The sequence below is a fragment of the Eschrichtius robustus genome, chromosome 16, assembly GCF_028021215.1.
Source record: "Eschrichtius robustus isolate mEscRob2 chromosome 16, mEscRob2.pri, whole genome shotgun sequence".
Taxonomy (NCBI): Eukaryota; Metazoa; Chordata; class Mammalia; order Artiodactyla; family Eschrichtiidae; genus Eschrichtius; species Eschrichtius robustus.
In genome coordinates, this window is record NC_090839.1 from 42,347,220 (window position 1) to 42,374,610 (window position 27,391).

Sequence of the window (27,391 nt, forward strand, 5' to 3'; positions counted from 1 at the left end):
CCCAAACCTCAGAGAGCCGCTTTGGGGCTGAGGTCCCTCAACACGACCCGGAGGAAGAGCAAGAAAGCCTGAAGAAAGAAATCGGAAAGGCAAGGAGGAAGAGCGCGGCTCTCACGAATCCGACGGAGACCCAGTCACAGACCGATTCTGCCCCCTCGACAAGCCCTTTTTCTGGAACCTAACCCCACTCACCAACTCCGAGACCTCTCCGAGCCTCACGTCAGCCCTCACTCCCACAATCCTCAGCGTGACGCGCAGCCGTAATGGCACGCGAACTGGGCCAAACTTCTTCCGCTTTCCCTCGGCGAAGCTCTCCAGAGTCCTCGCTGAAGCCGCGGCGCATGCGCACGATAAATGCGCCTGCAAGCGGCGTCGCCGCTGGAGATGCTGCGGCTGACCAGGTTCCCGCCCCAGTGGCGGCGACCTCCAGCGGCGGGGGTCCCCGCGAAGAACGTCGGCTTCAGGAAGGTGGCCTCCGGCGTCTCTTCCCTGGGCAGCGCCTCGCCCAGATCCCTAAACATATTCGATCGGGATTTGAAGAGGAAACAGAAGAACTGGGCGGCCCGGCAGCCTGAGCGGATAAAGTTTGACTACCTGAAGGAGGAGGTGAGTCAGCGGGACGGCGGGGACGGCGGGGAGGGCGGCGCCGAGCCTTGGCTTCGGGTCCGGGAGCTCCGGCCAGGCCCCGGCCGCCCCCACCTCGCTGTGTGACCTTGAGCAGCCGACCGGCCTGTCTGGGCCTCTACTGTAGTCTCCCAGCGGCCGGGCGCCGGTGTTTGTAAGTTGCTCTTCATTCATTCATAACCTCGGCAGATGGTGCCTGTATTACAGGTGTGACCAGGGCAAAGTAAGACCGCTGCTCTCAGGAGATTTCATTCTTGTGGGAGGCGAGACAGTGAACAAAAAAATATAATTTCAGCTAAAGAAGTAAGACCAGGTAACAAAGTGAAGTAGTAAGGTGACTGCGCTGGTCAGGGAAGGCCGCTCGGGCAGACGACGTGATGAGGAATTAGCCAGGCTGGGATCTGGGGGGAAAAGCCTTGTAGGCAAAGGGAAAGACAAACCCAGAGCCCCTGAGGCCGAAAGGATCTTGTTGAGGCTTCCAGGGACCTCCATTGGGAGGTCAGGGAGGGCCCAGCTTACAAGGGCCTTAATGGGTGAGGACTTCGGATTTTCTTCTCCATCTCAGCTGTCCATTCGATATGGTCATTTCTGGCCGCATGTATCTATTGAGCACTTGAATGTCCCTTTGAGATGGGCAGTAAATGTAAAATACACGTGATTTCAGTGACAATGTGAACAGAGGATGTAAAATATTTCCTTAATATCTTTTTACATTGATTACATGTTGAAGTTCTATTTTTGATATATTGGGTTAAATAAAATGTTAAAATTAATTTCTTTACCCTTTTTAAAATGGCTACTAGAAAGTTTTAAGTTGCTCATGTAGCTCTGATTGTTTTTCTGTTGGCCAACATGGCTCTAGAGGAATGTGAGACTGTTGAATGCTTTTAAGCAATGGAGTGATGGGCTCTGGTTCGTGTTTTAGGAAGACTTATTAAGATAAATTAAGATCTCTGATTTGTCTGTCCTGGTTTGAGAGACCTCTTCCTCTCTGCCTAGATGGACTAGGGACTTGAACAGGTTTCTGCTTTCTGGACAGGCAGCACAGAGCTCAGGCCTCGTGTTTCTTCAGGGATGGACTGAAATTGAAATCAAGTGTAATGAGTTCTTTCAAGCCAATGCAGCCAACATTTACTGCCCCTACTTTGGGCAGAGCTCTGTGCAAGTCCTGGCCTGATCAGATGAGTGACTCTGTCCTCAGGGTTCATGGTGACATGTACTTAGAAGATGTGAGTTTCCAGCCACTCTTCTCCAAGAAAAGCACCTGGATTGCAACTTGACTGAGGCCTCACCCGTGTTTAGGACTAGAATAAATGAGATAAAGTATATGGGAATTTTTTTAAAAATAATAAACAGAAGGTATTCATATTAGGAATGATGTACACAGTGGAGTCCTCTGGGAAAAGACTTCTGCTGTCCCTCCTCCCTTACCCCTCCTTCCCCCCCCAAAGCAAATACACATATGTTCTGAACTTTCAAGTCCTAATAGAAACTCTGGGATGTTTATAAGGGAATGAGTGGAATATTAGGCTCCCACATCTTTATTCCTGCCAGACGAAGCTAGCCCAGCAAAACGGAGGTGCCTACCTTATGACCTCTTTTAAATTAGGGTGGGATTGAGAAGGTTTCTTCAGATTTGGCTGACTTCTAATTTGCAGATGTTGCTCAGAAAAGTTGTTTACTCATTTAGGAGTTCCACAGAATTTGTTAGTAGTTATCAAATAATAGAGTTTTTATTAAGTGATCACTTATACATTGATCTATAATAATCCCCAGCTAACTAATTTTTCACTTTCACATACTTCATGCTAATATCTATAGACAATAATATGCTTGTTATGTTCCTGTTGATTTTTTTTTTTTAATTGGGGTATCCTGTTGCTCTTTGGCCTTGCATTCTTGTATCATATGGAATATAAAGTCATATATATACATATATATGTATATATATGTATATATATATAGTATTTAGTCTTCTTTCCTTAAATTGACTTCTGAAGCAATTAACTCAGTGTGTTTCCTTTAATTTATGATGTTCCTATTCAGAATTTGAAAAGAAAGTTGCTGAGGTCAAATTGAAAAAGGGATAAAGGGAACTTAACATGTTGAAACATAAGTAACCTATGGATTGTTGAATACTGGAAAAAGTGTTACTTCTCTGTTAAACCTACTCGTCTTAACTTCATTGCCTCTTATAATCTGTCAGGTTGGAAGTCGGATTGCAGACCGTGTATATGACATAGCCAGGTAAGTGATGATTGTCATAATAAAATACAATCAACTTTTCTTTTTAATTATGTTTTTAATATACTAATTAATTTATTTTTGGCTGCGTTGGGTCTTTGTTGCTGCGCGCGGTCTTTCTCTAGTTGCGGCGAGCGGGGGCTACTCTTTGTTGTGGTGCACGGGCTTCTCATTGCAGTGGCTTCTCTTATGGCAGAGCACGGGCTCTAGGCGCGCAGGCTTCAGTAGTTGTGGCACGCAGGCTCAGTAGTTGTGGCGCACGGGCTTAGTTGCTCCGTGGCATGTGGGATCTTCCCGGACCAGGGCTCGAACCTGTGTCCCCTGCATTGGCAGGTGGATTCTTAACCACTGCACCACCAGGGAAGCCCCAATCAACTTTTGAATGAAGGCTTGAGAAATTAAATGCTGAGAACTTGATATCTGGAATGGCAGAATCTAGATGAATTTATTACCAGGATTAGTGATTTTAATCACTCTTAGATCTCTCCTTTTTTTATGTCTGAGAGAGTAAGTATTCTTTTCTTCATTGTTGTCTTAAAAAAGAATGAATGGAAGCACAACTCAGCTTCTCTCCAAGACTGAATGGCTATTCCACTTGATTTGGTCAAAAGCGAGTAATGGAAAGATTGCTCCAAAAATGGATATAATTGACATGTGAATTTTAAGATTTACTAAACCTAACTTTAAAAGTTTAAAATTATAACAGAACCTTTTACCATGTAAGTGAAGGAGAGAGTCTACCTGGATTTGTTCCCCCATCAAGTTATATGAGACTTTGGCCATTATATCTTAGGTATTATTAATAGCAATAAGGGTTTTATGACAGTTATATAGAGGCAGATTTGAGAAAAGAACACCTTCATCAAATATTATTAAAACCTTGATGGATTCATTGCTCTATATTAGGCATAACAAAAGCTTTGAGTTTACAGCCAGGTGGCAGGAACCACAGTTAAATAATGGCTTTGCTATAGAATTGCTCTGTGATGTTAGCAAATCACTTTTTGTGCTCTTTTGTATAAGAGACACACATTAAGTTAAACCAATATGGGATGAATTTATTACATTTGTCTATTCAAAAAAGGGGAATTTTGTAAAATCACAAACTCTTGAAATCATATTTTGGATATATCCTGGCTACTTAAAAGAGTCTTGGGGTGAATCAGTTTCATAAAGTTTAAAAAAAAAATTCTTCATTGTTGCAAAAATCACCCTCATTTCATCTGTTTCATTGGTTTCGTTATTTTAAAAATCTGAAAAATAGCTAATTCTCTATACTGTAGTCATTCATTTGCCTGGATTTTAGGTCATTTGCAATTTAATAAATGAAACATTAAATTTTCCAAGTCAGATTGGATTTTACAGTCTTTTTATGTCATAGTACTGAGCAAAACACAGGTCTGTGGAGAAAACTGTGATTTTGGCTAAAAGCATGTCTTAAAATAACAGTAACTGGAATTAAATTATTAAAAATAACAGTCTAAAATGTCTTACACTAATGTTCTATTATTAGAATAGCTTGTATTGTCAACACTGATCTTATGTTTATTTTTTTAAACTAATCCAACAGATTATTAAATGTCTTATTTGTGCTATCTGAAGCCTACTTAGTACTGTTAAAGTCGGTGATAATAATAAGTCCTAACTATTGTTGAACATTTGTACTGTGCTGAATACTTTACATGCACTGTTTCATAAAATTCTCATACCAACCCTGAGGAAGGTAGTAACTTTTCCATTTTATAGATGGGGAAACTGAGATCCAGCAAGATTAAATCACTTGTCTGTGGTCACAGAGCCAGTAAATTGCAGGCCCAGAATTCTAACTCGTGTCTTTGTGATTGCAAAGGCTATATGCTTCCCCAGGCCACACTGCCTGTGTTCACAATCAAGATTGAGGACATTAGGTAAATAAATGGTTCTCTCACCAGTGGTTCTCCAGCTGTGTACTGGTGTTCTATATTTTTGACATAGGTTTTTAACAGAAATTGAAAAGGAACTCTTGCTTCCAATAGGAAAAATGTTATTAGTGGATAAAATTTAAAAAATTTTTGTCACAAATTTTTCTTAAACCTATGACCCACAATTGGATGTGTAAACTGATTTAGTATGACATATATTTGGAGGAGACAGCATTGCATAGGGGATAATAGTTCTGGTTCAGGATTCAAACTGACTGAATTCAAGTTCTGACTGCTGCTTATTAGTTGAGTGACCTTGGATTGACTTACTTAACTCTGCATACTTAGCACACTGCTTTGAACCTGGTAAGATTTAAGTAAAAGTTAGCTGTTATTTAGTTGATATTTTGTTTGGTTTTTAGTTTATCATGTTCTACTTCATGGTATTTCACATGATTTCTAAGTCATCACAAATTAGAGAAGTAGGGATAAGTAGTAAGTTCCTGATAGGTATGCCAAATATTTTCATGTTCATTTACATTAACTTCTTTTCATTCTTTATCTGGGTATATTAGCAAATTAAAATACCCCCCACTAAATCAGTTCTTCACATCCACATCATGGAGCAACCTTATGGAAAGCTATTGGTTGTGAGGTCCTGTGAGTGGCTAGGCCAGATAGACTTGCCGTGTCTGGTATGTTCTCTGATGGATGCACCTTGTGAGGCAAGGCAGCAAAGGCAGATGATATAACTTTTTTGAAAGCTGTGTTCACTAAAATGTTTTTACTTAAGAAAATTAGTTTTTAATAATTATTTATGGACTGTATTATTATAGATAAATATGACTTCTGTGTCTGTTTTTCAGAGATTTCCCCCTTGCTTTGGATGTCGGTTGTGGAAGAGGTTACATAGCACAACATTTGAATAAGGTATATTTATTTGATGACTTAATTTACTTTGAGAAATAAAATTGGCTAATTTTAAGGAAAGGCTTTCCTAATCAATTTGTATCATATTTAGATTTTGATTATATCAGAATTGCTTATTTCTTTATATTTTTAAAGTGATGGAACCAGTGGTTGTTTTGTGTCTATTCCTAAGTAGTTTTTTCTTAAATGATTTTTTCTTTTCTTTGAATCCATTTTATACTGTGTTCCTACTGATAGTTTAAGTCTATGTAAGATACATTGTACTTTATTACCACATTGTTCAAATATTTTTTATAAATGTATTTATTTTTTTATTTTTTTGGCTGCTTTGGGTCTTCGTTGCCGCATGCGGGCTTTCTCTACTTGCGGTGAGCGGGGGCTAGTCTTCGTTGTGTTGCGCGAGCTTCTTATTGCAGTGGCTTCTCTTGTTGTGGAGCACAGGCTCTAGGCGCACGGGCCCAGCAGTTGTGGCTCGCAGGCTCTAGAGCACAGGCTCCGTAGTTGTGGTGCATGGGCTTAGTTGCTCTGCGGCATGTGGGATCTTCCCAGAACAGGGCTTGAACCTATGTCGCCTGCTTTGGCAGGCGGATTCTTAACCACTGCGCCACCAGGGAAGTCCCTGTTCAAATATTTTTAATAATTCACAATAAAAATCACATTGACGTTCATTTGGAAGTTGTGAGTAAGCTAATATTTTATCTATGAAAAATATTCATTTCATCAGTTGGTTAGAAATCTTGTGTGTGATGAAATATAAGTAGCCTTTATTAATGCTTATACCATTTTATTTTTCAATTTGTAATTCAGACCAAAAAACATTTATTAATTGTTTTAGCCTCTCTATGTAGCACACTCTGCTGGACACAGATTAAAGTGGGATTTCTATATCAAATCTACTTAGAAAAAAAGTACACTTGAGCCAAGGCAGGAGGAGGGGTGTGTATGAGCCTCTCCAAATACTGTTATTGATAATAGTAAATGCCATGGAAATGGTACAGTCATTAAACTGCAACAGGAGTCAAGGGAAAGGAAAATCAGTAGGGTTTCATTTGATCAAAAGCTTCTGAAAGGGCACAGAATCTGACCTGGGATTTGAAAGAATCTGGATTGGTGTTTCATAGGCATTGGAAGTAAGGGCATAGCAGGAGGGAAGGTGGAGGTAGAAAGCTGTAGGATGTGATACAGTGATGTTTAAGAAAGATTAATTTGGGGATGGTATGCAGGAGGGATCTTCTGTGGTACAAGAGTGGGGACTAGCTGTCAGCATATTATGCCATGGAAAAGTTAACACATAGCCTTAACCCAGTGGAGTAAATTAAGGATGCTGATTATTCATACGTGTGTTCTCCATTTTATTAAATATTGTTAAATATATTACATGTAGGGTTGACTGCATATATTTAATTCTATGTAACTTATTATGTGTTATTAAAAGTATTTGTGTACCATACTAATTACATGTAGAAAAATACCCTTACAAAGCTGAAAATTAATCTGTAATTATCACTTTTTCCTTTAGTAATTTCAACAGTTGTTTTGTTTGATTTGTTACTGGTTTTTTTTGTTTTTGTATTATCTGATCAACTTTGTTCTGTTTCAGGAAACTGTTGGAAAGTTTTTCCAAACAGACATTGCAGAAAATGCTTTGGTAGGTAGCTTTTTAATACTATTGGTTTCTGATCTCCTGGTTTGGTTTTTAGTTCTTTACTTCTTTATTTTTATTTCCTTCAAAATGAAATTTACTGTTTTTTTCCTGATTATAAATGTAACACACATAAAGGAAAGTAAAACAGTACAGGAGGTATAATGGAGGAAGGAAAAATCACCCTTAGTCCCACCACTCAGAGGCAACCACTGGTGACATTTTGGTCTCCACCTTGTAGGCATATAATATCTCTCCAACACTGTTTTATACAAACATTATTATGCTAACATGCCATATTTTTCATAGAATACCATTCTTTTATATCAATGAATGGTATATATATATATATACACACACACCTATTTATACAGCTATATAGTATTCCAGCATATGAATATTCCACGATTTATTTAGCTAAATTTCTATTGAAGGACAGTTGTATTTCTAGTATCTCAGTAACCAACACTGTGATGAACATCCTTATATAAAGCAATTTTGATTTATTTTCTCCCAGGGAATAAATTCCTAATAGTGGAATGTATGGATTCATTGATGTTCAGCTTTACATTTTTAATATACATCTCCAGACTGCCCTTAGAAAGACTGAAGAACAGAATTAAATGAAAGCATTCTTTTCTCCTTCTCTTTGGCAACACTGGGCCATTTATTTTGTCTTTGTCAATGTAATAGGCAGCAAGTAGAATTTCATTGTTTTTATTTGCATTTCTTTGATTACTAGAGTAGCCAAATAGCTCTTGATGTCTTTGACTATTGGTATTTGGCTATTGGTTTTTTTCAATTTGTGAATTTTGTAAGTAATTTTTATGATGTGCCTGTACCTTAGTCCTTTATCTACTTTAACCTTGACATGTTCTTATTCTAGGTGGTTTGTAAGAACTTGCTTTTTAGGGATATTAGTTTTTCTGCATATATTTAAAAAATATTTTCCCAAATATACTGTTTACATTGTTTATTGCTTTTTAGAAGTTTTTGATTAGTTTATCATCAAGTATATCAATCTTTACAATTTCTGGTTTTTGAGTCACGTTTACTTAGGCATTTTCATCTAAGAGTATAAAAGTGTTCACCCATATTTTCATCTAGCAGTTTTCTGGCTTCAATTATTCCACTGAAACTTTTTAATTTTTTTAATTTTTATTTTTTGGAAGGACTAGAAACTACCAAGTAAATATAACATTGACTTAAGTTTAACAAACAATGATTGAGTTAATAATTAAGATGTTATATAAATGTGTTTTAGAACTTCTATTTTTTAACTTTTAGAAAAATGCCTTAGAAATGGAAATTCCTACTGTCAGTGTTTTAGCTGATGAAGAATTTCTTCCCTTCAGAGAAAATACATTTGATCTGGTGGTTAGCAGTTTAAGGTTGGTAATCCATTTGTGCTTTTAAAAAATATATGTTAAAAATAGATAATTTATGCTATAAAGTTTTAATATTATAAGGTAAAAAAATAGATAACAGAGTAAATTCTTAATAACTTATTTTAAGTCACAAACCAGTTTTCTCTACTAAAGAATTATGGATTATATGCTCCCTAGTGGAGATAAGTGATATAGTACCTCAAATTTTTTTCCTCCCCAACTTTCCTTAATTTGCTAAAGTTCATCTGTGTTAGAAGGGTTTTCCTCGCTGACGTAACCTAGTTACATGTTGATGGGGCAAGAGTTTGAAACAGTATACTGGCTCCAATATTCAGATGTTAGAGCACCCTTATAAACTCATTCTGGCAAATAAGGAAAAGCTCGTATTTCCTTTAACTTTAATTCTTCTACACAGAAACGTAGTCCTCAAGGTTACTTTTTCCCTTTGTGCTTCCTACCATGTCCCTGCACATTTATTACGAAAACATATATTATAAATGTTTGTTGAATAGATTATAATGTACAAGGCACTGAGCTCGATGCTTTGGGGAATTGAAAAATGAATTCAGACAGGAATCCTGTCCTCAAAGACCTCAGCATCTAATAGAGAAAATAAAATATTCTATGTGGTGCCTTATTTCTCCTTATTAGTATAGTCAGATTTTTTTTCAAAGATTCAACATGCTCAGTTCAGCCCTTTTAATGGCTGTTTTTAGGGTGACCTGTCATTATGGTTTGCCCAAGACTTTACCAGTGTTAGCACTAAAAGGCCTGTGTCTCAGGAAACCCCTCAGTTCCAGGCAAACTGGGAGAGTTGGTCACCCTTGCTGTTTTCTTTAGTGAGTTTGTAATTTTTTCTCTGCTTTTTGAGGTGTGCTGAACAAACTTAGAAAAGTATTCAGATTCTATTGTGAAATGGAAAACATTACAGAGCCTTGGTCTAAGGGAAAGAGCCCTGGGCAGAGAGTCAGAATCTGAGTTTTAACTTTAGCTCATGTGCTTGCTATTTGCAAGTAACTACTGTAATTCTGTCACTTTCAGTTTCCCCATAAGTATGATAGCGTTTATAATATGACCTTAATTTTTAAAGTATCAAATAATTGTTAGAAAACATTATGAAAGATAAATGTGAGCTTAACATATTATGGTTTGAAATGGGTCTTTGGTGCTGTCCTAGAATTCAGCTAAGAGGATGCCAGCTCTACCGGGAAAGTGTGACCATACTCTACAGAGACTGAGTCTTGTGGTTATACGACACCACACTCTGGGAGAGGGTCAAATAGAGTCCAAAGACAATGCAAGACATTTCTAAAATTAACTTTTAAGTATATAGAACTTTGAGTTTATTTATTCTTTTTTATAGTCTTAAAAAATATGGAATATTATTTATCAGAAAACTCATTGAGTTATTTTTGATGAGTAATACTGTTTGCCTTGGGAAAATTATAGGTCTGATGAAGTGGCTTCCCCCCCTCACCCCACGAAAGTAGGACTTAGAATTCTATATATATCTAGCTTAATTGTTTGATTTAATTGGTGAACTTCCTTGAATATGTCATCAGGTCCTTATTTTTACTACTTCAAATAATTTCTCAGAATAGCACTGTTTAAATGAGATGCCAGATAGGGATGATTTTTACTTTATTTTTTTCCCCAGCTTTATTGAGATATTATTTATATATAACATACATAAGTTTAAGGTATACCATATGATGATCAGATACATATATATATTGCAAAATGATTACCACAATAAGGTTAGTTAACAATTTTCATCCCTTCACATAATTGCAATTTTTTGTGTATGTATGTGGTGATAACATTTAAGATTTACTCTCTTACAAACCTTCAATTATATAATACAGTGTTGTTAATTATAGTCACCATGCTGCGTATTAAATCCCCAAATCTTGTTTATCTTAAAGCTGGGAGTTTGTATCCTTTGATGAACATCTCCCTGTTTCCCTCTGCCCCTGGCAGCCACCATTCTACTCTGTTTCTATGTGTTTGGCTTTTTTAGATTCTGCATATAAGTGAGAACATACAGTATTTTTCTTCCTTCGTCTTGCTTATTTCACTTAGCATAATGCCCTCAAGGTCCATCCATGTTGACCCAAAAGGCAGGATTTCCTTCTTTTTTATGGGTGGATAATATCCCTCTGTGTGTGTGTGTGTGTGTACACCACATCTTTTTTATCCATTCATCTCTTAATGGACACTTGGATTGTTTCCATACCTTGGCTACTGTGAATAATACTGCTATGAACATGGGAATACAGATATCTCTTCAAGATAATGACTTTACTTCCTTCAGATAAATATCTAGATGTGGGATTGCTGGATCATATGGTAGTTCAATTTTTAATTTTTTGAGGAACCTTCATACTGGTTTCCATAGCAGCTGTTCCAGTTTACGTTCCCACCAACAATGCACAAGGGCTCTCTTTTCTCCACATCCTCACCAGCCTTTGTCATCTCTTTTTGTTAATGGACATCCTGATAGGTATAAGGTAACATCTCATTGTGGTTTTGATTTGCATTTCCCTAACTATTAGTGTTGTTGAGCATCTTTTCATATACCTGTTGGCCATTTGTATGTATGCTTTAGAAAAGTTGACTTTTACTTTATTCATTGAAGACTAATTGGAGAGATAATCATATCAGGAAAGTGATATACTGTCACATTTTCTCCTGCAACGGAAGGAAGGTAATTCCCTAGGAATATTTTTTATTTTAAAACTTGTATGAAAACAATCAGTGAATTTTGATATGCAATTTTGAACATCAAAATTTACACCTTTTTTGTGGCTTATCATTATACTAGTGCTGCTTGTACTAATTAATTATACACATTAAGCTAAAACAAAATGTGTGTTTTATATTTTAGTTTGCACTGGGTGAATGACCTTCCTAGAGCACTTGAACAGGTAAAAATCTTAGTGTTGATTCTAATAGCCTGTGTTATTTTGCTTATTATTTGCAACTTATAGTTGTTTCTGTTTTTACACAGAAACTTATAGATGTTTTCCATTTTATATTTTTGACAATTGGAAACGGAAGCAAATAAAAAATTGATTATCTTCTGTCGGCCAGATACACTTGGTGCCCTTTGGCATATTAAGAAGTACATTAGTGACTCCCTGTTCCCTGAGAATTAAGAAATCTAATTATGGAGATGTTACTAAAGTTTTCATAAATATTTAAGACTTGTACAAAATAGTACTGATATCATAAGACATTTTCTGTGTCTTATGTGCTTTCTTTTCTTCCTGAATTGCCTATAAATTTTTCGTGGGTGAGAACGTATTTGTTCCTACAGTGTTTGTATCTCTCCCATGCCTTATACTTAGGCAATGCTAGTAAACGCTTCTTGGTTGATATTGATCAACAAACAGGTGAAGGGTGGGTAAAAAGCATCGTGTTCAGAGGAGGGAAGATCACTGTGGCTTGGAGTGGCCTAGGAAAGCTTTAAGAGGAAGGAATTTCTTGAACAGGGCCTCAAAGGGTAGGTCAGATTTGGAGTGGGAATACACTCCAGGAAGGCAGAATCCCAGGATAGAGGAGAGGTGTAAGAGACTCAGGAGCCTGAAAGGACAAAGAGGAAGCCTGTTGGAGAATTAGTATAGTGCCAGGGTGTAGATGAGGAATATTGGGACCAGATTTAGTAAGACTCAGGTGACAGATTAAGGAATTAGGAGTTTTTTCTTAAGGCAATTCAGAGCCACTGGAGAATTTTGAAGAGGAAAGTGACATGATTAAAAAGCTGGTAGGCAGGATACTAACTACCATATCTTAAGCATATACTGTTTGCCAATCACTGTGCTCTGTTTTATATATGTGTTAAATAACTCTGCAGGATAGCTTCATTTTGCTGATTAGAAAACTGATACTGGAAGTTGGTTACATGGAAGAGAGACTGTTTCAGTGCCCAGGCATGAGATACACTAAACCTATGTGGCAATGGTAGGAGTTAAAAAGAAGAGAAAGGTATTTAGGACTCTGCAAAGTAAGAATCAACATTTTGGTGGCTGGTTAGAGCTGAAGATCAAAAAGAGTCAGGAGTCAAAGCTTGCCTTAAAGTTTTGAGTCTAGATGCCTGGAGAATAATTAGTAAAAGTAGGGGAAAGAATGGTAGTGATCAGATAAAGGGAATAGAAAATGGTAATTAACAGAAATACGGCATTTGGAAAAGGGAGTTGGTTTGAGAAAAAGTGTTGTGTGTGTGTTGGATGTACTGGGGAAGGGGAGGGAGTAAGTTTACCAAGAGACAGATGTTCATGGCGCACAGGCAGCTAAAGACAAGTTTAGAGTTCTGGGAAGCTCAAGGTAGAGATTGGAAAGTGATCCTTGTGAAATCCATGGGAACTGATAAGCCCTCTGTGGTGGAGAGAAGCTGAAGAGAGCTGAGGACTAAATTCTAGGTACGTTATATTAGAGTTTGGTGGCAAGAGAAAGAAGTAACACTAATGGGGCAGAAGAAAAAAACCGAAAGATTTTACAGTCGGTTTGCTTATATACTGTTTTGTAATTGCTTCATAATGTATTAAATATAAATTCAAGATGCATACTTGAATTAGAAGAGCCTCCTGTGATTTGGGTTCTGATGTACTTCAGAATCCACCTTGTCCTGTAATGTTCCTCGTTGTTGAGAATAGTCAGAGTCAAAACTAGTTAAAGATTGTAGTTCTAAGAGTCATTGAGTAAACACTTATGATTCTGGAATTCATTCTGGCTGCTATTTTGCTCAAGTTATCAATTAAAACTGGTTTTTGTTTTAAAGCTGAAAAATAAGTTGGTTACTTTTTAATTCTGTATGTTACTGGATTAATATATTAATATTTTAACTAAAATGTTGCTAGATTAATGTTGTGAATCATAATGGTTTCTCTGTAAATCAGCTTTTTCTGCATAATAAGCCACCTCAACTTTTTGTTTTAAAAATAATTAGCTCACAATTTTGTGAATTAGGGATTTGAGCTGGACTTAGGAAATTCTTCTGGGTCTGGCTTGGCTCACCCGTGTGTCTGATCTGCCAGTGGATTGTCTTGGAGCTGTCGGATGGCTTCAGCTCCTGGCTGATCTCTGCTCCTCTTCCTCTAATCCTTCACCAGGCCAGCTCAGGCTTGTTCACAACGTGGTGGCCAGGCGGGGCTCCTAGAGAGCAGGTGGAAGCAGCAAGGCCATTGAGACCTCGGCTTGACACTGACACACTGTCAACTTGCTCTGCATTCTTTTGGTCAGTGCAAGTCACAAGGCTAGCCCAGATTCCAGGAGGGGGATGTAGGCTCCATCCATTAATGGGGGTTGTTGCAGAGCAGCGTTTCAGAGGTCACAGATACAGGGAGGATGGTGATTTTTGTACTCTACCACACTTTAAAATTTTTTTCTTTCAATATTTTACTGATTATAAGAGTCAGTTTTGTCTATTATAAGAAATTGAAAACATATAAAATATTTTATAGATATTAACACTATCAGTAAATGTCTATCTTCACAACAATATTATACTGCAATGCCTTTCTGACAGTTGGTTGTCTAAGTGTTATTTATTAAATTATCTGGTTATTAATTTGACAAAGTAAGAATGGTAATCATAAAATATTGATCTAGATACCATATATCCTTTTAATATTTTTATATGTCAAATTTTGAATAGTTTTGTTGTTTATATTTATTACAGATTCATTATGTTTTAAAACCAGATGGAGTGTTTATTGGTGCAGTGTTTGGAGGTGACACTCTCTATGAACTCCGGTGTTCATTACAGTTAGCGGAAACAGAAAGGGAAGGAGGATTTTCTCCACACGTCTCTCCTTTCACTGCTGTCAATGACCTAGGACATCTGCTCGGGAGAGCCGGCTTTAATACGCTGACTGTGGTAACTATCAAGAGAATTGAGTAACCCATTGATTACACAGTTCAGAAATGATCGCTCTCTCTTTTTATCTTGATAAAGGTAGGAATGTAAAATTTTTTATACATTACCTGAATAAGTCACTCAAACAAAGAATGTACCTCAGTTAACAAGGAGGCTGTTTTCTAAGACATGCTACTCCATCACAATCTTCAAATCCAGAGTTAGGTGTGACATGAGAGTTAGAGCATCCCAGAGGAGGAGGGAAGGGGGTGTACGGGAGCATTCACAGCATTGCCTCTACCACCAGCCCTCAAGTGAAGTGGTGCCGTGTGAGGCAGAAATGAGAGCGTGCATTCACGAGGCCCAGGGTTAGATCCAGGTAGAGAAGGGAGGACAGGGGGCTGTACACCATCAGGGCTGGAGAGATCTGGGAAGAGGCCCCGAGACCGTCAGCGATGAAGAAACAAGGAGTCACCATGGTGCAGTGATGGTGCAGGGTGCTGGTGTCTGACAGTATAATTTGGATCCTTACCTTGCCCCTTTACTAGCTAGGGGAATTTGGGGGATTTACTTCACCTCTCTGAGCATTCATTTTTTTAAAAAAATGCAAATGTTACTCACCACAGGTGGCCGTTAGGATTAAATAATTTAAAGGGTGTAAAGTACCTGGACCTTCACAATAAATGCTCAATAAGTACTAGTTCCTGCCTTCCTCTCTCCTCCTCCCTCTACTCCTAACACTTTCCAGGCCAAGGCTTCCCTCAGGGACGCATCTGGACAGTGATTCCCCCTTCAAACCTCCTTCAGCAACAAAGTCATTCTAAAAGATGTCATTACTGCCTTCCAGAGAATGGACTTGTCATGATTTTCCAAACCCCTCAGGCCTAAAAACATCTCTAAACCTGATTAGAAGAAATAGGAATTTTTTTAATGAAGAAAGCTTCTCATTGCATAATTAGAGACTATAAACTTAAAGTAACTTTTTAAGAAGAGGTAGTGTGAGTATATTTCATAAAATTAACCTACCGAAAATGGCTTGTCCTATCCTTCCGTGCTTTGATAGAAAGCAAGGGGCGTAGACCAGCAGGGCCTCTGATGTTGGGAAGGGGTTTCCCTTCCAGGGAAGGGAAGAGACAGAGACTGGGAACTGACGACAACCCTCACGGAGTGATGTTGAAGAACTCGTGCCCAGTCAAACAGGTTAGTCAGCAGTATTAAGGGACTCAAAAGTCATTGCCCATTAGGAAAAAGATGAGACGTCTACTGAGTCATCAAAAGAAAGTTAAATTATGTTAACTACTTGCAGTTTTCTATGGTTGTAAAATGAGTTGTGTGTTCTAGAAAGATTTCTACTAAAAATGTTTAACCTGACAGTATAACATTTCAAAGCCTACATTTCTGTTAATTGGGAATTCAAATAATTCAGAATACCTTCCATATACTTCTCCAAAATTGAGCAGAATGACTCAAACATTAATATAATGCAAAAATATTGCTGTATAATCTTCTCTATAGTTTGTAAAATTAGTTGCTAATTTAATATATAAAATCTATAGAAATTTGTTCCTTGAGACATATACATTGTCTCTGAAGTGCTGTATTAACATTGCATCCTAATTCATTTTCTAAAACTCCCGTGCAAGAAAGCTTTTATATAATCAATTATACAGGTTTATGTTTCGTACAACATTAGATATATTACTTTTATACTGCAATGGATTTTTATTTTTAAAGTGAAATCAAGTTAAATTAATATCATGTAATTATATTTACATTTATATGACCCTCTTAGTGAATTATTTTTAGAGTTAGTTGGCATTCTAAATGAAGCTCATTTCCTTTTAGAATAGTTTCCAGACTAGTATATTAGAAGAAAACTGCAAGTATGGTCCCCATCTTAATTTGAATAAGACCTTTGACAAGGCTATTGTGGTACTCTTTTGATTGAGAAGGAGATGGTGCTTTTAGTTGCTTTCGTTGAATTGTTTTCAAAGGATATTGTTTAATGGTTAGGCATTAGCCTGGAAGGAATTTTATTTTTAATCTTAGAATCTCTTTTTAAAAATAATTTCCCAATGTAGAAAAATATATAGAAGGGACTATCCAGAGATGGTCTTATTAAAAAGTGCACATACAACCTGATCCATGCATATGTTTTTTAAAAAAATGAAAAAAAACACAAACCATGTATAGAGAGAGTAAGACAGTGGGTCCAAAATGAACAGAAGTCTCCTTCTGCCTTCTGACACCCCATTCCTTTCCACAAGGATGACTTTGGTTAACTGTCTTGTGTATCCTTTCAGAACACTTTTTCCTCACAGACTGGAGTACAGTTATATCACCTAAATGTACATATGCAACAATATATACTCTTTTGCTTTTTTCTATATGCACTCTTTTTTTTCCCCCAGTCAGTAACATATCTTGGAGATCCTCCCCTACAAACATACATCTACCACATTCTTTTTTGACAGCTATATAGTATTTCATTGAATAGATATACTTTATTTAACCTGCTCTCTGTTAATGGACATTTAAATTGTTTCCGGTTTGTTGTTTGTTTTTTTAATACTCTTTCAAAAAATGCTACAATGAATTTCTTTTACATAATCTGTCAGATCAATTTCTAGCAATGGCATTGCCTAGTCAAAGAATCTATGCATTCCAAGTTTTGACAGTAAAATTACTCTCCATAAGGTAGCATTAATTGGCATGCCTCATCGACAGTGTATGTTAATCCACCGCTTATACTTTTGTTTTTTATCTCTAATGTTAAAAAAAAATAGTAATTGGTCATTTTGTTTTACATTTCTTTAGGAATTAGAATGGATGTTTTTGATAAGTGTTCCTTAGGGTTTTGTACTTGATTCTGTGCAACATTAAAGTCCAAAATTGGGAGGTGTAGTTAACATATTAGATAAATCTACAGAATACAAACAGATCTAGATACTTCAAAAGTGGTTAGTGCCAATAAGATGAAGTTTGAGATACGTGCAGCATTTTGATAGCAAACTTGAAAAAAAAGTGTCCTATATTCAGGGCTAGTTTCCAATGTAGACAAACTCCTACATCTGACTGGTTAACACAGAGTTTTTATCACATCACAGCCATGCTGGTTGGGCAGCTCCTCTCCATTCTGTAGTTGTGCCATCTCGGCCTTGTATCCTTTAAGGTCACTGCAGCAGAGACGGCCTGGAAAAGGCTCACTAGCTCTTTATTACCTTGCCTCCACCTCACTTTCCTTTTGCCAGGAGAAATGTCTGGGGTTCTGAAGTGTCAAGGAGTAAGTACCTGGATGTTTGGGGAGCATCAGTGGTCTCTGCCTCTGTACCACCAGTGAACCCCTGTATCAAACTTCAGAAAGAGTGGGGTATCATTGCTCAGCAGTTCACTTGAGAAATAAACTTTGTATGTGCCAGCCATGTGCCCTTTCCTAAACTAGTCCGTGTAGTATTGCTGCATCACTGGGAGTAGAATGTAAGCATCTTGGGAGATGACCCTTTTTGGCTTGGTTCTGGGTGTCACATTTTGAGAGAGAGTGAGATTGATATTGACTATGCAGAGAAAAATGAAGTCAGCACATGTAAGGATCTATAAATTTTGTCTAGAAGCCTAACCCCTTCCCCTAAAAAAATTATAGTGTCCTGGAAGAGTTTTCAAAGACTTGAAGGAAAGGGTAATTGTTTGCAGAGTACAGAATAGACTTTATTCTATGTTAATCCCAAGGAGAGAATTAGAACCAGTTGATGGAGTTATAGAAAGATTACTGTTAGAATGGCAAGCACTTATTCTGCAATTTGAAATCTTTGTAAATCAAGTGTAAGCCAGATGACATCTGTGAAGAATACTGTAAAGATGCCTGCTTACTGTGAGAGATTGGTCTGGGCAATCTCTACAACCTCTTTTCTAATCTGGATTTTTGGTAAAGAATGCTAAAGGATTTGTCTTTCTTTTTGAATAGGACACTGATGAAATTCAAGTTAACTATCCTGGAATGTTTGAATTGATGGAAGATTTACAAGGTAAGACACTTTAAAGAATTTTTAGACTCCATATGAGAGTCGTATTTTGAGGGCTGACTATGGCAAGCACTGGGGCCAAGCACTAGAGATACACTGGGTGAGGAGAAAGCGGACTGTCTTCATGGAGTTTATACTGTAAAATGGGTGAGGCTGACATGAGGCAGCTGCCACAAAGATAAATGTTAAACTAGAATTGTGGTAAGTGCTGTGAAGTAGAGGAACTTAGAGCTGTGACTGCCTGTGAAAGGCTGGCAGGACTTTCTTTTTTTTTTTTTTTTAACATCTTTATTGGAGTATAATTGCTTTACAGTGTTGTATTAGTTTCTGCTGTATAACAAAGTGAATCAGCTATACATATACATATATCCCCATAACCCCTCCCTCTTGCGTCTCCCTCCCACCCTCCCTTTCGCATCCCTCTAGGTGATCACAAAGCACCGAGCTCATCTCCCTGTGCTATGCAGCTGCTTCCCACCAGCCATCCATTCTACATTTGGTAGTGTATATATGTCCATGACACTCTCTCATCTTGTCCCAGCTTACCCCTCCCCATTCCCGTGTCCTCAAGTCCACTCTCCACGTCTGCGTCTTTATTCCTGTCCTGGCAGGACTTTCTTGAAGGAGCATGTGAGGGTGGTAGAACACCTCAGTGACTTTCTCCAGCAACACTTGGCAGCTCAGATCCAGGCACAGGTAGAAAGAAAGCAGGTAGTTGGGTTAGTATAGGATTGGGGGTTGCCAGGGGGTTAGGTGGGTTAGGTCCTGGTGTGGGAGAGTCAACAAAGTCCTGTCTGAGGAAGTGATGGTTGTGCCCTAAAAAATGAAGCAGGGTCACTAGGCAAAGCAGGGAGGAAGTGAGTCCCAGGCACAGAGAACAGCCTGTGCAAAGGCCCTGTTGCAAGAAAGAACATGGCAAGAACTGAAAGAAGGGCATTTTGGCCAGAATACAGGGAGTAAAAAGAAAAGTTGACTGATTAAATTGGTAGGTAAATGGGGGCCTTGTAACCTTTGTTAAGATTGTTTGTCTTTATCTTAAAAGGCCCCTTGAGGTATTTTAATGGGGGGAGGGGTCATGATGTCAGATTTGTATTTTTTTTTTAAATGGATTGGCAGATAAACTAGTAGGCGACTTAACAGCTGGAAAGCTTACTGAGAAATGATGGTGGTTAGGACTAAGGTGGTGGCAGTGGAGATGGAGAGACGTGAATGGATTCTGGAGATGTTTACGAGATAATTGTGACAGTTCTTGCTGATGGATTACACATGGGCCGATGAAGGAGAGAGACATTTCAAACATAGCACTGAGTTTCTGGCTCTCCTAGCCAGATAGATGGTGCCCTTCATTGATAGAGAAACAGTAGAAGATGACCAAGTATGGGCAGGGACAGCTCTTGAGTTCACACTTGGGCATGTTGGGTTGGAAACGCTTTTGAAATAGCTGAAACAAGACGTCAGGTAGGCAGTTGAATGTGTGGCTGTGTAGCTCAGAGGAGGCAACTGGCCCAGGTAAACATTGTGAGTCATTTGTGAATAGGTGGTGCTGGAAGCAGTAGAGAGGTCACGGCCTGGGAGAAGCTTTGAGCAGCAGCAAGGACACAAACCCAACCTCCCAACCCCGAAGGAGGCGGGGCTGCTGACTGAGGGGAAGGCTGGAGAAGTGGTTTGCTCGGAGGAGAGCCTCAACTTACGTCAGTGAGAATTTATGAGGTCTGATTTTTTATCATGCAAATGGCATAGACAGTTTTGATGAATGGGGGAAGCTGAAGGCATCAGAAGTGTGTTCTCTGAAACCAAAACTCTGCTTACCTGGGGGAGCCTTAATCTGTATCCTGAAAAACTGTAAGATGATTTAAAGCAAGTGAATTATAAAAATACATACCTCATGTTTGTTTACAGATTTAATAGTTTTTCATAAGCACTGTTGCACTTGCTTCTCTGGTAACTACTTTACCCCTGTCCTACAAGTCAGAAATATCAGGCCCAAAGAGAACACTTGCCTGTTAGTGGTAGAACTGAGCGCTAAACTCTTGCCTTCTTGACCCCTGTTCTGGCACTCTCTTGACTGACCCTCCTGCTTCTTGTAGCTGCCCATTTGTAACAAAGTCCATTTTACCCATCATTCAGCCTCCTCTGAGTACGGTGCTTCTGTCAACTTTATAAGGGGAAAGATATGTAGTCAAAAACTTACTCTTGTAGTCACGCTTTTTTTTTTTTAATTGGAGTATAGTTGATTTACAATGTTGTGTTAGTTTCAGGTGTACAGCAAAATGAATCAGTTATACATATACATATATCCACTCTTTTTTTAGATTCTTTTCCCAAATAGGCCATTACAGAGTATTGAGTAGAGTTCCCTGTGGTATACAGTAGGTCCTTATTATTTTATATATAGTAGTGTGTATATGTCAACCACAATCTCCCAATTTATCCTTCCCCCACCCTTACCCCGTGGTAACCATAAGTTTGTTTTCTACATCTGTAACTCTATTTCTGTTTTGTAGATAAGTTCATTTGTACCCTTTTTTTAGATTCCACATATAAGGAATATTATATGATATTTGTCTTTCTCTGTCTTACTTCACTCAGTATGACAATCTCTAGGGCCATCCATGTTGCTGCAAATGGCATTATTTCGTTCTTTTTTATGACTGAGTAGCATTCCATTGTATATATATACCATATCATCTTTATCCATTCCTCTGTTGATGCACATTTAGGTTGCTTCCATGTCCTGGCTATTGGAAATAGTGCAGCAGTGAACACTGGGGTGCATGTATCTTTTCGAATTATGGTTTTCTCCAGATATATGCCCAGGAGTGGGATTGCTGGATCATATGGTAGCTCTATTTTTAGTTCTTTAAGGAACCTCCATACTGCTCTCCATAGTGGTTGTACCAATTTACATTTCCCACCAACAGTGTAGGAGGGTTCCCTTTTTTCCACACCCTCTCTAGCATTTATTGTTTGTAGATTTTTTGATGATGGCCGTTCTGACCGGTGTGAGGTGATACCTCATTGTAGTTTTTATTTGCATTTCTCTAATAATTAGTGATGTTAAACATATTTTCATGTGCCTTTTTTTAAAAAATAAATTTATTTATTTATTTATTTTGGCTGCATTGGGTTTTTTTTTTAACATTTTTATTGGAGTATAATTGCTTTACAATGGTGTGTTAGTTTCTGCTTTATAACAAAGTGAATCAGTTATACGTATACATATATCCCCATATCCCCTCCCTCTTGTGTCTTCCTCCCTCCCACCCTCCCTGTCCCACCCTTCTAGCTGGTCACAAAGCACTGAGCTGATCTCCCTGTGCTATGCAACTGCTTCCCACTAGCTATCTATTTTACATTTGGTAGTGTATATATGTCCATATATACACTACCACTCTCTCACTTTGTTCCAGCTTACCCTTTCCCCTCCCCGTGTCCTCAAGTCCATTCTCTAGTAGGTCTGCGTCTTTATTCCCATCTTGACCCTAGGTTCTTCATGACCATTTTTTTTTTTTTTTAGATTCCATATATATGTGTTAGCATACAGTATTTAACCATCTGTATGTCTTCTTTGGGGAAATGTCTATTTAGATCTTCTGCCCATTTGTTTTAAAATTAATTAATTAATTAATTTTTGGTTGCATTGGGTCTTTGTTGCTGTGTGCGGGCTTTCTCTAGTCGTGGCGAGCGGGGGCTACTCTTCGTTGCATTGCGTGGGCTTCTCATTGAGGTGGCTTCTCGTTGTGGAGCACAGGCTTTAGGCGCACGGGCTTCAATAGTTGTGGCACACAGGCTCAGTAATTGTGGCGCCCAGGCTTAGTTGCTCCGTGGCATGTGAGATCTTCCTGGACCAGGGCTCGAACCCGTGTCCCTTGCACTGGCAGGCGGATTCTCAACCAACCACTGTGCCAGCAGGGAAGCCCTTCTGCCCATTTTTTGATTGTGTTTTTTGTTTTTTCTGATATTGAGCTGCATGAGCTGTTTATGTATTTTGGAGATTAATCCCTTGTCAGCTGCTTCGTTTCCAAATATTTTCTCCCATTCTGAGGGTTGTCTTTTCGTTTTGTTTATGGTTTCCTTTGCTGTGCAAAAGATTTTAAGTCACTCTTCACTCATTCTAGTTTAATCAGGGATTGGCAGCCTTAACATGCATGCCCAAGGTGACGGGGGACCAATAATAAATCACACAGCCCCTCCTGAGCTGCACTTGGCTCCTCCTAATGTAATCACGGAGACCCTTCATCCGAAGGCTTGAGAGGTGGTGATAGGCTGATGATTTATCATTCAGACTCTACTGACAAAAATATTTTTCAAATACAGCATTTAGTTTTGTTCTGCTATGTAATAAATGCTGTGCTCATGATTCATTTAAAGAAAGAAAAGAGAAAGAGACTAGAAATTAGACCTATCAGATGGAAAAAGTTACTGCCCACTGATTTAAAAATACAGAACTTATTCTGTTCTAGGTGCAATTCTGTGACGTTTCCTAATATCCTAATTTTACAGATGAGCAAATTGAAACATCGAGAAGTTGAGTGTCTTGTCCATGGTCACACTTAATCTGGAATTAAGTGATTAAGTCCTGCATACTTGATCTTTGTGCATTTTTTTCCCACTGAAATTAGCATAGATGTTCAGTAAAATGCACTAATCTTAACTGTACAGCTGCTCGTATTTTTAAGTACTATATAAACCACAGACTAGAACATTTCCAGCCCCTAGAAGGTTGCCTCATGCCCCTTTCCAGTTGATAACTCCCCTTCCCTTAAGGGTTTTAATCGGTCATGTATTTTAAGGAACTGTTGTCTAATATTTACCTTTAAGAGGCTTTGCCAGTGCTTCTCTTATTTTTACTGTAAAGTCTTTTACACAAATCATGTGCTTAGTCTTTAATGTCTCTTATTCTTTTTTCTTTTTTAACATCTTTATTGGAGTATAGTTGCTTTACACTGGTGTGTTAGTTTCTGCTTTATAACAAAGTGAATCAGCTATACATATACGTATATCCCCATATCTCCTCCCTCTTGCGTCTCCCTCCCACCCTCCCTATCCCACCCCTCTAGGTGGTCACAAAGCACCGAGCTGATCTCCCTGTGCTATGTGGCTGCTTCCCACTAGCTATCTATTTTACGTTTGGTAGTGTATATATGTCCAAGCCACTCTCTCACTTTGTCCCAGCTTACCCTTCCCCCTCCTCGTGTCCTCAAGTCCATTCTCTATGTCTGCGTCTTTATTTCTGTCCTACCCCTAGGTTCTTCAGAACCATTTTTTTTTTTTTTTGGATTCCATATATATGTGTTAACATACGGTACTTGTTTTCTCTTTCTGACTTACTTTGCTCTGTAGGACAGAATCTAGGTCCGTCCACCTCACTACAAATAACTCAATTTCGTTCCATTTTATAGCTCAGTAATATTCCATTGTATATATGTGCCACATCTTCTTTATCCATTCATCTGTCGATGGACACTTAGGTTGCTTCCATGTCCTGGCTATTGTAAATAGAGCTGCAATGAACATTGTGGTACATGACTCTTTTTGAATTATGGTTTTCTCAGATAATATGCCCAGTAGTGGGATTGCTGGGTCATATGGTAGTTCTATTTTTAGTTTTTTAAGGAACCTCCATACTGTTCTCCATAGTGGCTGTATCAATTTACATTCCCACCAACAGTGCAAGAGGGTTCCCTTTTCTCCACACCCTCTCCAGCATTTATTGTTTGTAGATTTTTTGATGATGGCCATTCTGACTGGTGTGAGGTGATACCTCGTAGTTTTGATTTGCATTTCTCTAATGATTAGTGATGTTGAGCATCCTTTCATGTGTGTGTTGGCAATCTGTATATCTTCCTTGGGGAAATGTCTATTTAGGTCTTCTGCCCATTTTTGGATTGGGTTCTTTGTTTTTTTGATATTGAGCTGCATGAGCTGCTTATATATTTTGGAGATTAATCCTTTGTCAGTTGTTTCATTTGCAAATATTTTCTCCCATTCTGAGGGTTGTCTTTTGGTCTTGTTTATGGTTTCCTTTGCTGTGCCAAAGCTTTTAAGTTTCATTAGGTCCCATTTGTTTATTTTTGTTTTTATTTCCATTTCTCTAGGAGGTGGGTCAAAAAGGATCTTGCTGTGATTTGTGTCATAGAGTGTTCTGCCTGTGTTTTCCTCTAAGAGTTTTAAAGTGTCTGGCCTTACATTTAGGTCTTTAATCCATTTTGAGTTTATTTTTGTGTATGGTGTTAGGGAGTGCTCTAATTTCATTCTTTTACATGTAGCTGTCCAGTTTTCCCAGCGCCACTTATTGAAGAGGCTGCCTTTTCTCCATTGTGTATTCTTGCCTCTTTTATCAAAAATAAGGTGACCATATGTGCATTGGTTTATCTCTGGGCTTTCTATCCTGTTCAATTGATCTATATTTTTGGTTTTGTGCCAGTACAATACTGTCTTGATTACTCTAGCTTTGTAGTATAGTCTGAAGTCAGGGAGCCTGATTTCTCCAGCTCCGTTTTTCTTTCTCAAGATTGCTTTGGCTATTCGGGGTCTTTTGTGTTCCCATACAAATTGTGAAATTTTTTGTTCTAGTTCTGTGAAAAATGCCATTGGTAGTTTTATAGGGATTGCTTTGAATTTATAGATTGCATTAGGTAGTATAGTCATTTTCACAATGTTGATTCTTCTGATCCAAGAACATGGTATATCTCTACATCTGTTTGTATCATCTTTAATTTCTTTCACCACTGTCTTATAGTTTTCTGCATATAGGTCTTTTGTCTCCTTAGGTAGGTTTATTCCTAGGTATTTTATTCTTTTTGTTGCAATGGTAAATGGAGTGTTTCCTTAATTTCTCTTTCAGGTTTTTCATCATTAGTGTATAGGAATGCAAGATATTTCTGTGCATTAATTTTGTATCCTGCTACTTTACCAAATTCATTGATTAGCTCTAGTAGTTTTCTGGTAGCATCTTTAGGATTCTCTGTGTATAGTATCATACCATCTGCAAACAGTGACAGCTTTACTTCTTCTTTTCTGATTTGGATTCCTTTTATTTCTTTTTCCTCTCTGATTGCTGTGGGTAAAACTTCCAAAACTCTGTTGAATAACAGTGGTGAGAGTGGACAACCTTGTCTTGTTCCTGATCTTAGAGGAAATGGTTTCAGTTTTTCACCATTGAGAACGATGTTGGCTGTGGGTTTGTCATATATGGCCTTTTTATGTTGAGGTAAGTTCCCTCTATGCCTACTTTCTGGAGGGTATTTATCATAAATCAGTGTTGAATTTTGTCGAAAGGTTTTTCTGCATCTATCGAGATGATCATATGGTTTTTCTCCTTCAATTTGTTAATATGGTGTATCACATTGATTGATTTGCATATATTGAAGAATGCTTGCATTCCTGGGATAAACCCCACTTGATCATGGTGTATGATCCTTTTAATGTGCTGTTGGATTCTGTTGGCTAGTATTTTGTTGAGGATTTTTACATCTATGTTCAGTGATACTGGCCTGTAGTTTTCTTTATTTGTGACATCTTTGTCTGGTTATAGTATCAGGGTGATGGTGGTCTCATAGAAAGAGTTTGGGAGTGTTCCTCCCTCTGCTATTATTTGGAGGAGTTTGAAAAGGATAGGTGTTAGCTCTTCTCTAAATGTTTGATAGAATTCGCCTGTGAAGCCATCTGGTCCAGTGCTTTTGTTTGTTGGAAGATTTTTAATCACAATCTCAATTTTACTGCTTGTGATTGGTCTGTTTTTATTTTCTATTTCTTCCTGGTTCAGTCTCGGAAGGTTGTGCTTTTCTAAGAATGTGTCCATTTTTTTCCAGGTTGTCCATTTTATTGGCATATAGTTGCTTGTAGTAATCTCTCATGATCGTTTGTATTTCTGCGGTGTCAGTTGTTACTTCCCCTTTTTCATTTCTAATTCTATTGATTTGAGTCTTCTCTCTCTTTTTCTTGATAAGTCTGGCTAATGGTTTATCAATTTTGTTTATCTTCTCAAAGAAGCAGCTTTTAGCTTTATTAATCTCAGCTACTGTTTCCTTCATTTCTTTTTCATTTATTTCTGATCTGATCTTTATGATTTCTTTCCTTCTGCTAACTTTGGGGTTTTCTTGTTCTTCTTTCTCTAATTGCTTTAGGTGTAAGGTTAGGTTGTTTATTTGAGATGTTTCTTGTTTCTTGAGGTAGGATTGTATTGCCATAAACTTCCCTCTTAGAACTGCTTTTGCTGCATCCCATATATTTTGGGTGGTCATGATTTCATTGTCATTTGTTTCTAGGTATTTTTTGATTTCCTCTTTGATTTCTTCAGTGATCTCTTGGTTATTTAGTAGTGTATTGTTTGGCCTCCATGTGTTTGTATTTGTAACAGGTATTTTCCTGTCCTTGATATCTAGTCTCATAGCGTTGTGGTTGGAAAAGATACTTGATACAATTTCAATTTTCTTAAATTTACCAAGGCTTGATTTGTGACCCAAGATATGATCTATCCTGGAGAATGTTCCATGAGCCCTTGAGAAGAAAGTGTATTCCGTTGTTTTTGGATGGAATGTCCTATAAATATCAATTAAGTCCATCTTGTTTAATGTATCAGCTAAAGCTTGTGTTTCCTTATTTATTTTCATTTTGGATGATCTGTCCATTGGTGACAGTGGGGTTTTAAAATCCCCTACTATGATTGTGTTACTGTCTATTTCCCCTTTTATGGCTGTTAGCTTTGGCCTTAATTATTGAGGTGCTCCTGTGTTGGGTGCATAAATACTTACAATTGTTATATCTTCTTCCTGGATTGGTCC

The 27,391-nt window shown here is 38.0% G+C and overlaps 2 protein-coding genes across 8 annotated transcripts in view; one reads left to right on the forward strand and one right to left on the reverse strand.

Moving 5' to 3' along the window:
* Positions 1 to 236, reverse strand: part of ESF1 (ESF1 nucleolar pre-rRNA processing protein homolog) — a 58,419-nt gene extending 58,183 nt beyond the window's left edge. The window contains exon 1 of one of the 3 annotated variants that reach the window (XM_068524459.1): positions 193 to 236. The gene's annotated coding sequence lies outside the window, so the exon portion shown is untranslated. Of the gene's footprint in view, positions 1 to 7; positions 86 to 115; positions 167 to 192 lie in introns of those variants that run through there. The other 2 variants (XM_068524461.1, XM_068524460.1) reach the window with 2 other exon arrangements.
* A 118-nt stretch (positions 237 to 354) lies between these two features.
* The window catches only part of NDUFAF5 (NADH:ubiquinone oxidoreductase complex assembly factor 5), a 33,214-nt gene continuing 6,177 nt past the window's right edge, over positions 355 to 27,391 (forward strand). For 3 of the 5 annotated variants that reach the window (XR_011076960.1, XR_011076961.1, XM_068565854.1), the window contains exons 1-8: positions 363 to 606; positions 2,831 to 2,871; positions 5,636 to 5,699; positions 7,300 to 7,347; positions 8,629 to 8,732; positions 11,617 to 11,656; positions 14,410 to 14,607; positions 18,548 to 18,608. Coding sequence is in view for 3 of the 5 variants with exons in the window: in XM_068565854.1 (XP_068421955.1) it covers positions 385 to 606; positions 2,831 to 2,871; positions 5,636 to 5,699; positions 7,300 to 7,347; positions 8,629 to 8,732; positions 11,617 to 11,656; positions 14,410 to 14,607; positions 18,548 to 18,608 (778 nt within the window). In the remaining 2 variants the exon portion in view is untranslated. Of the gene's footprint in view, positions 607 to 2,830; positions 2,872 to 5,635; positions 5,700 to 7,299; positions 7,348 to 8,628; positions 8,733 to 11,616; positions 11,657 to 14,409; positions 14,608 to 18,547; positions 18,609 to 20,142; positions 20,282 to 27,391 lie in introns of those variants that run through there. The other 2 variants (XM_068565853.1, XM_068565852.1) reach the window with 2 other exon arrangements.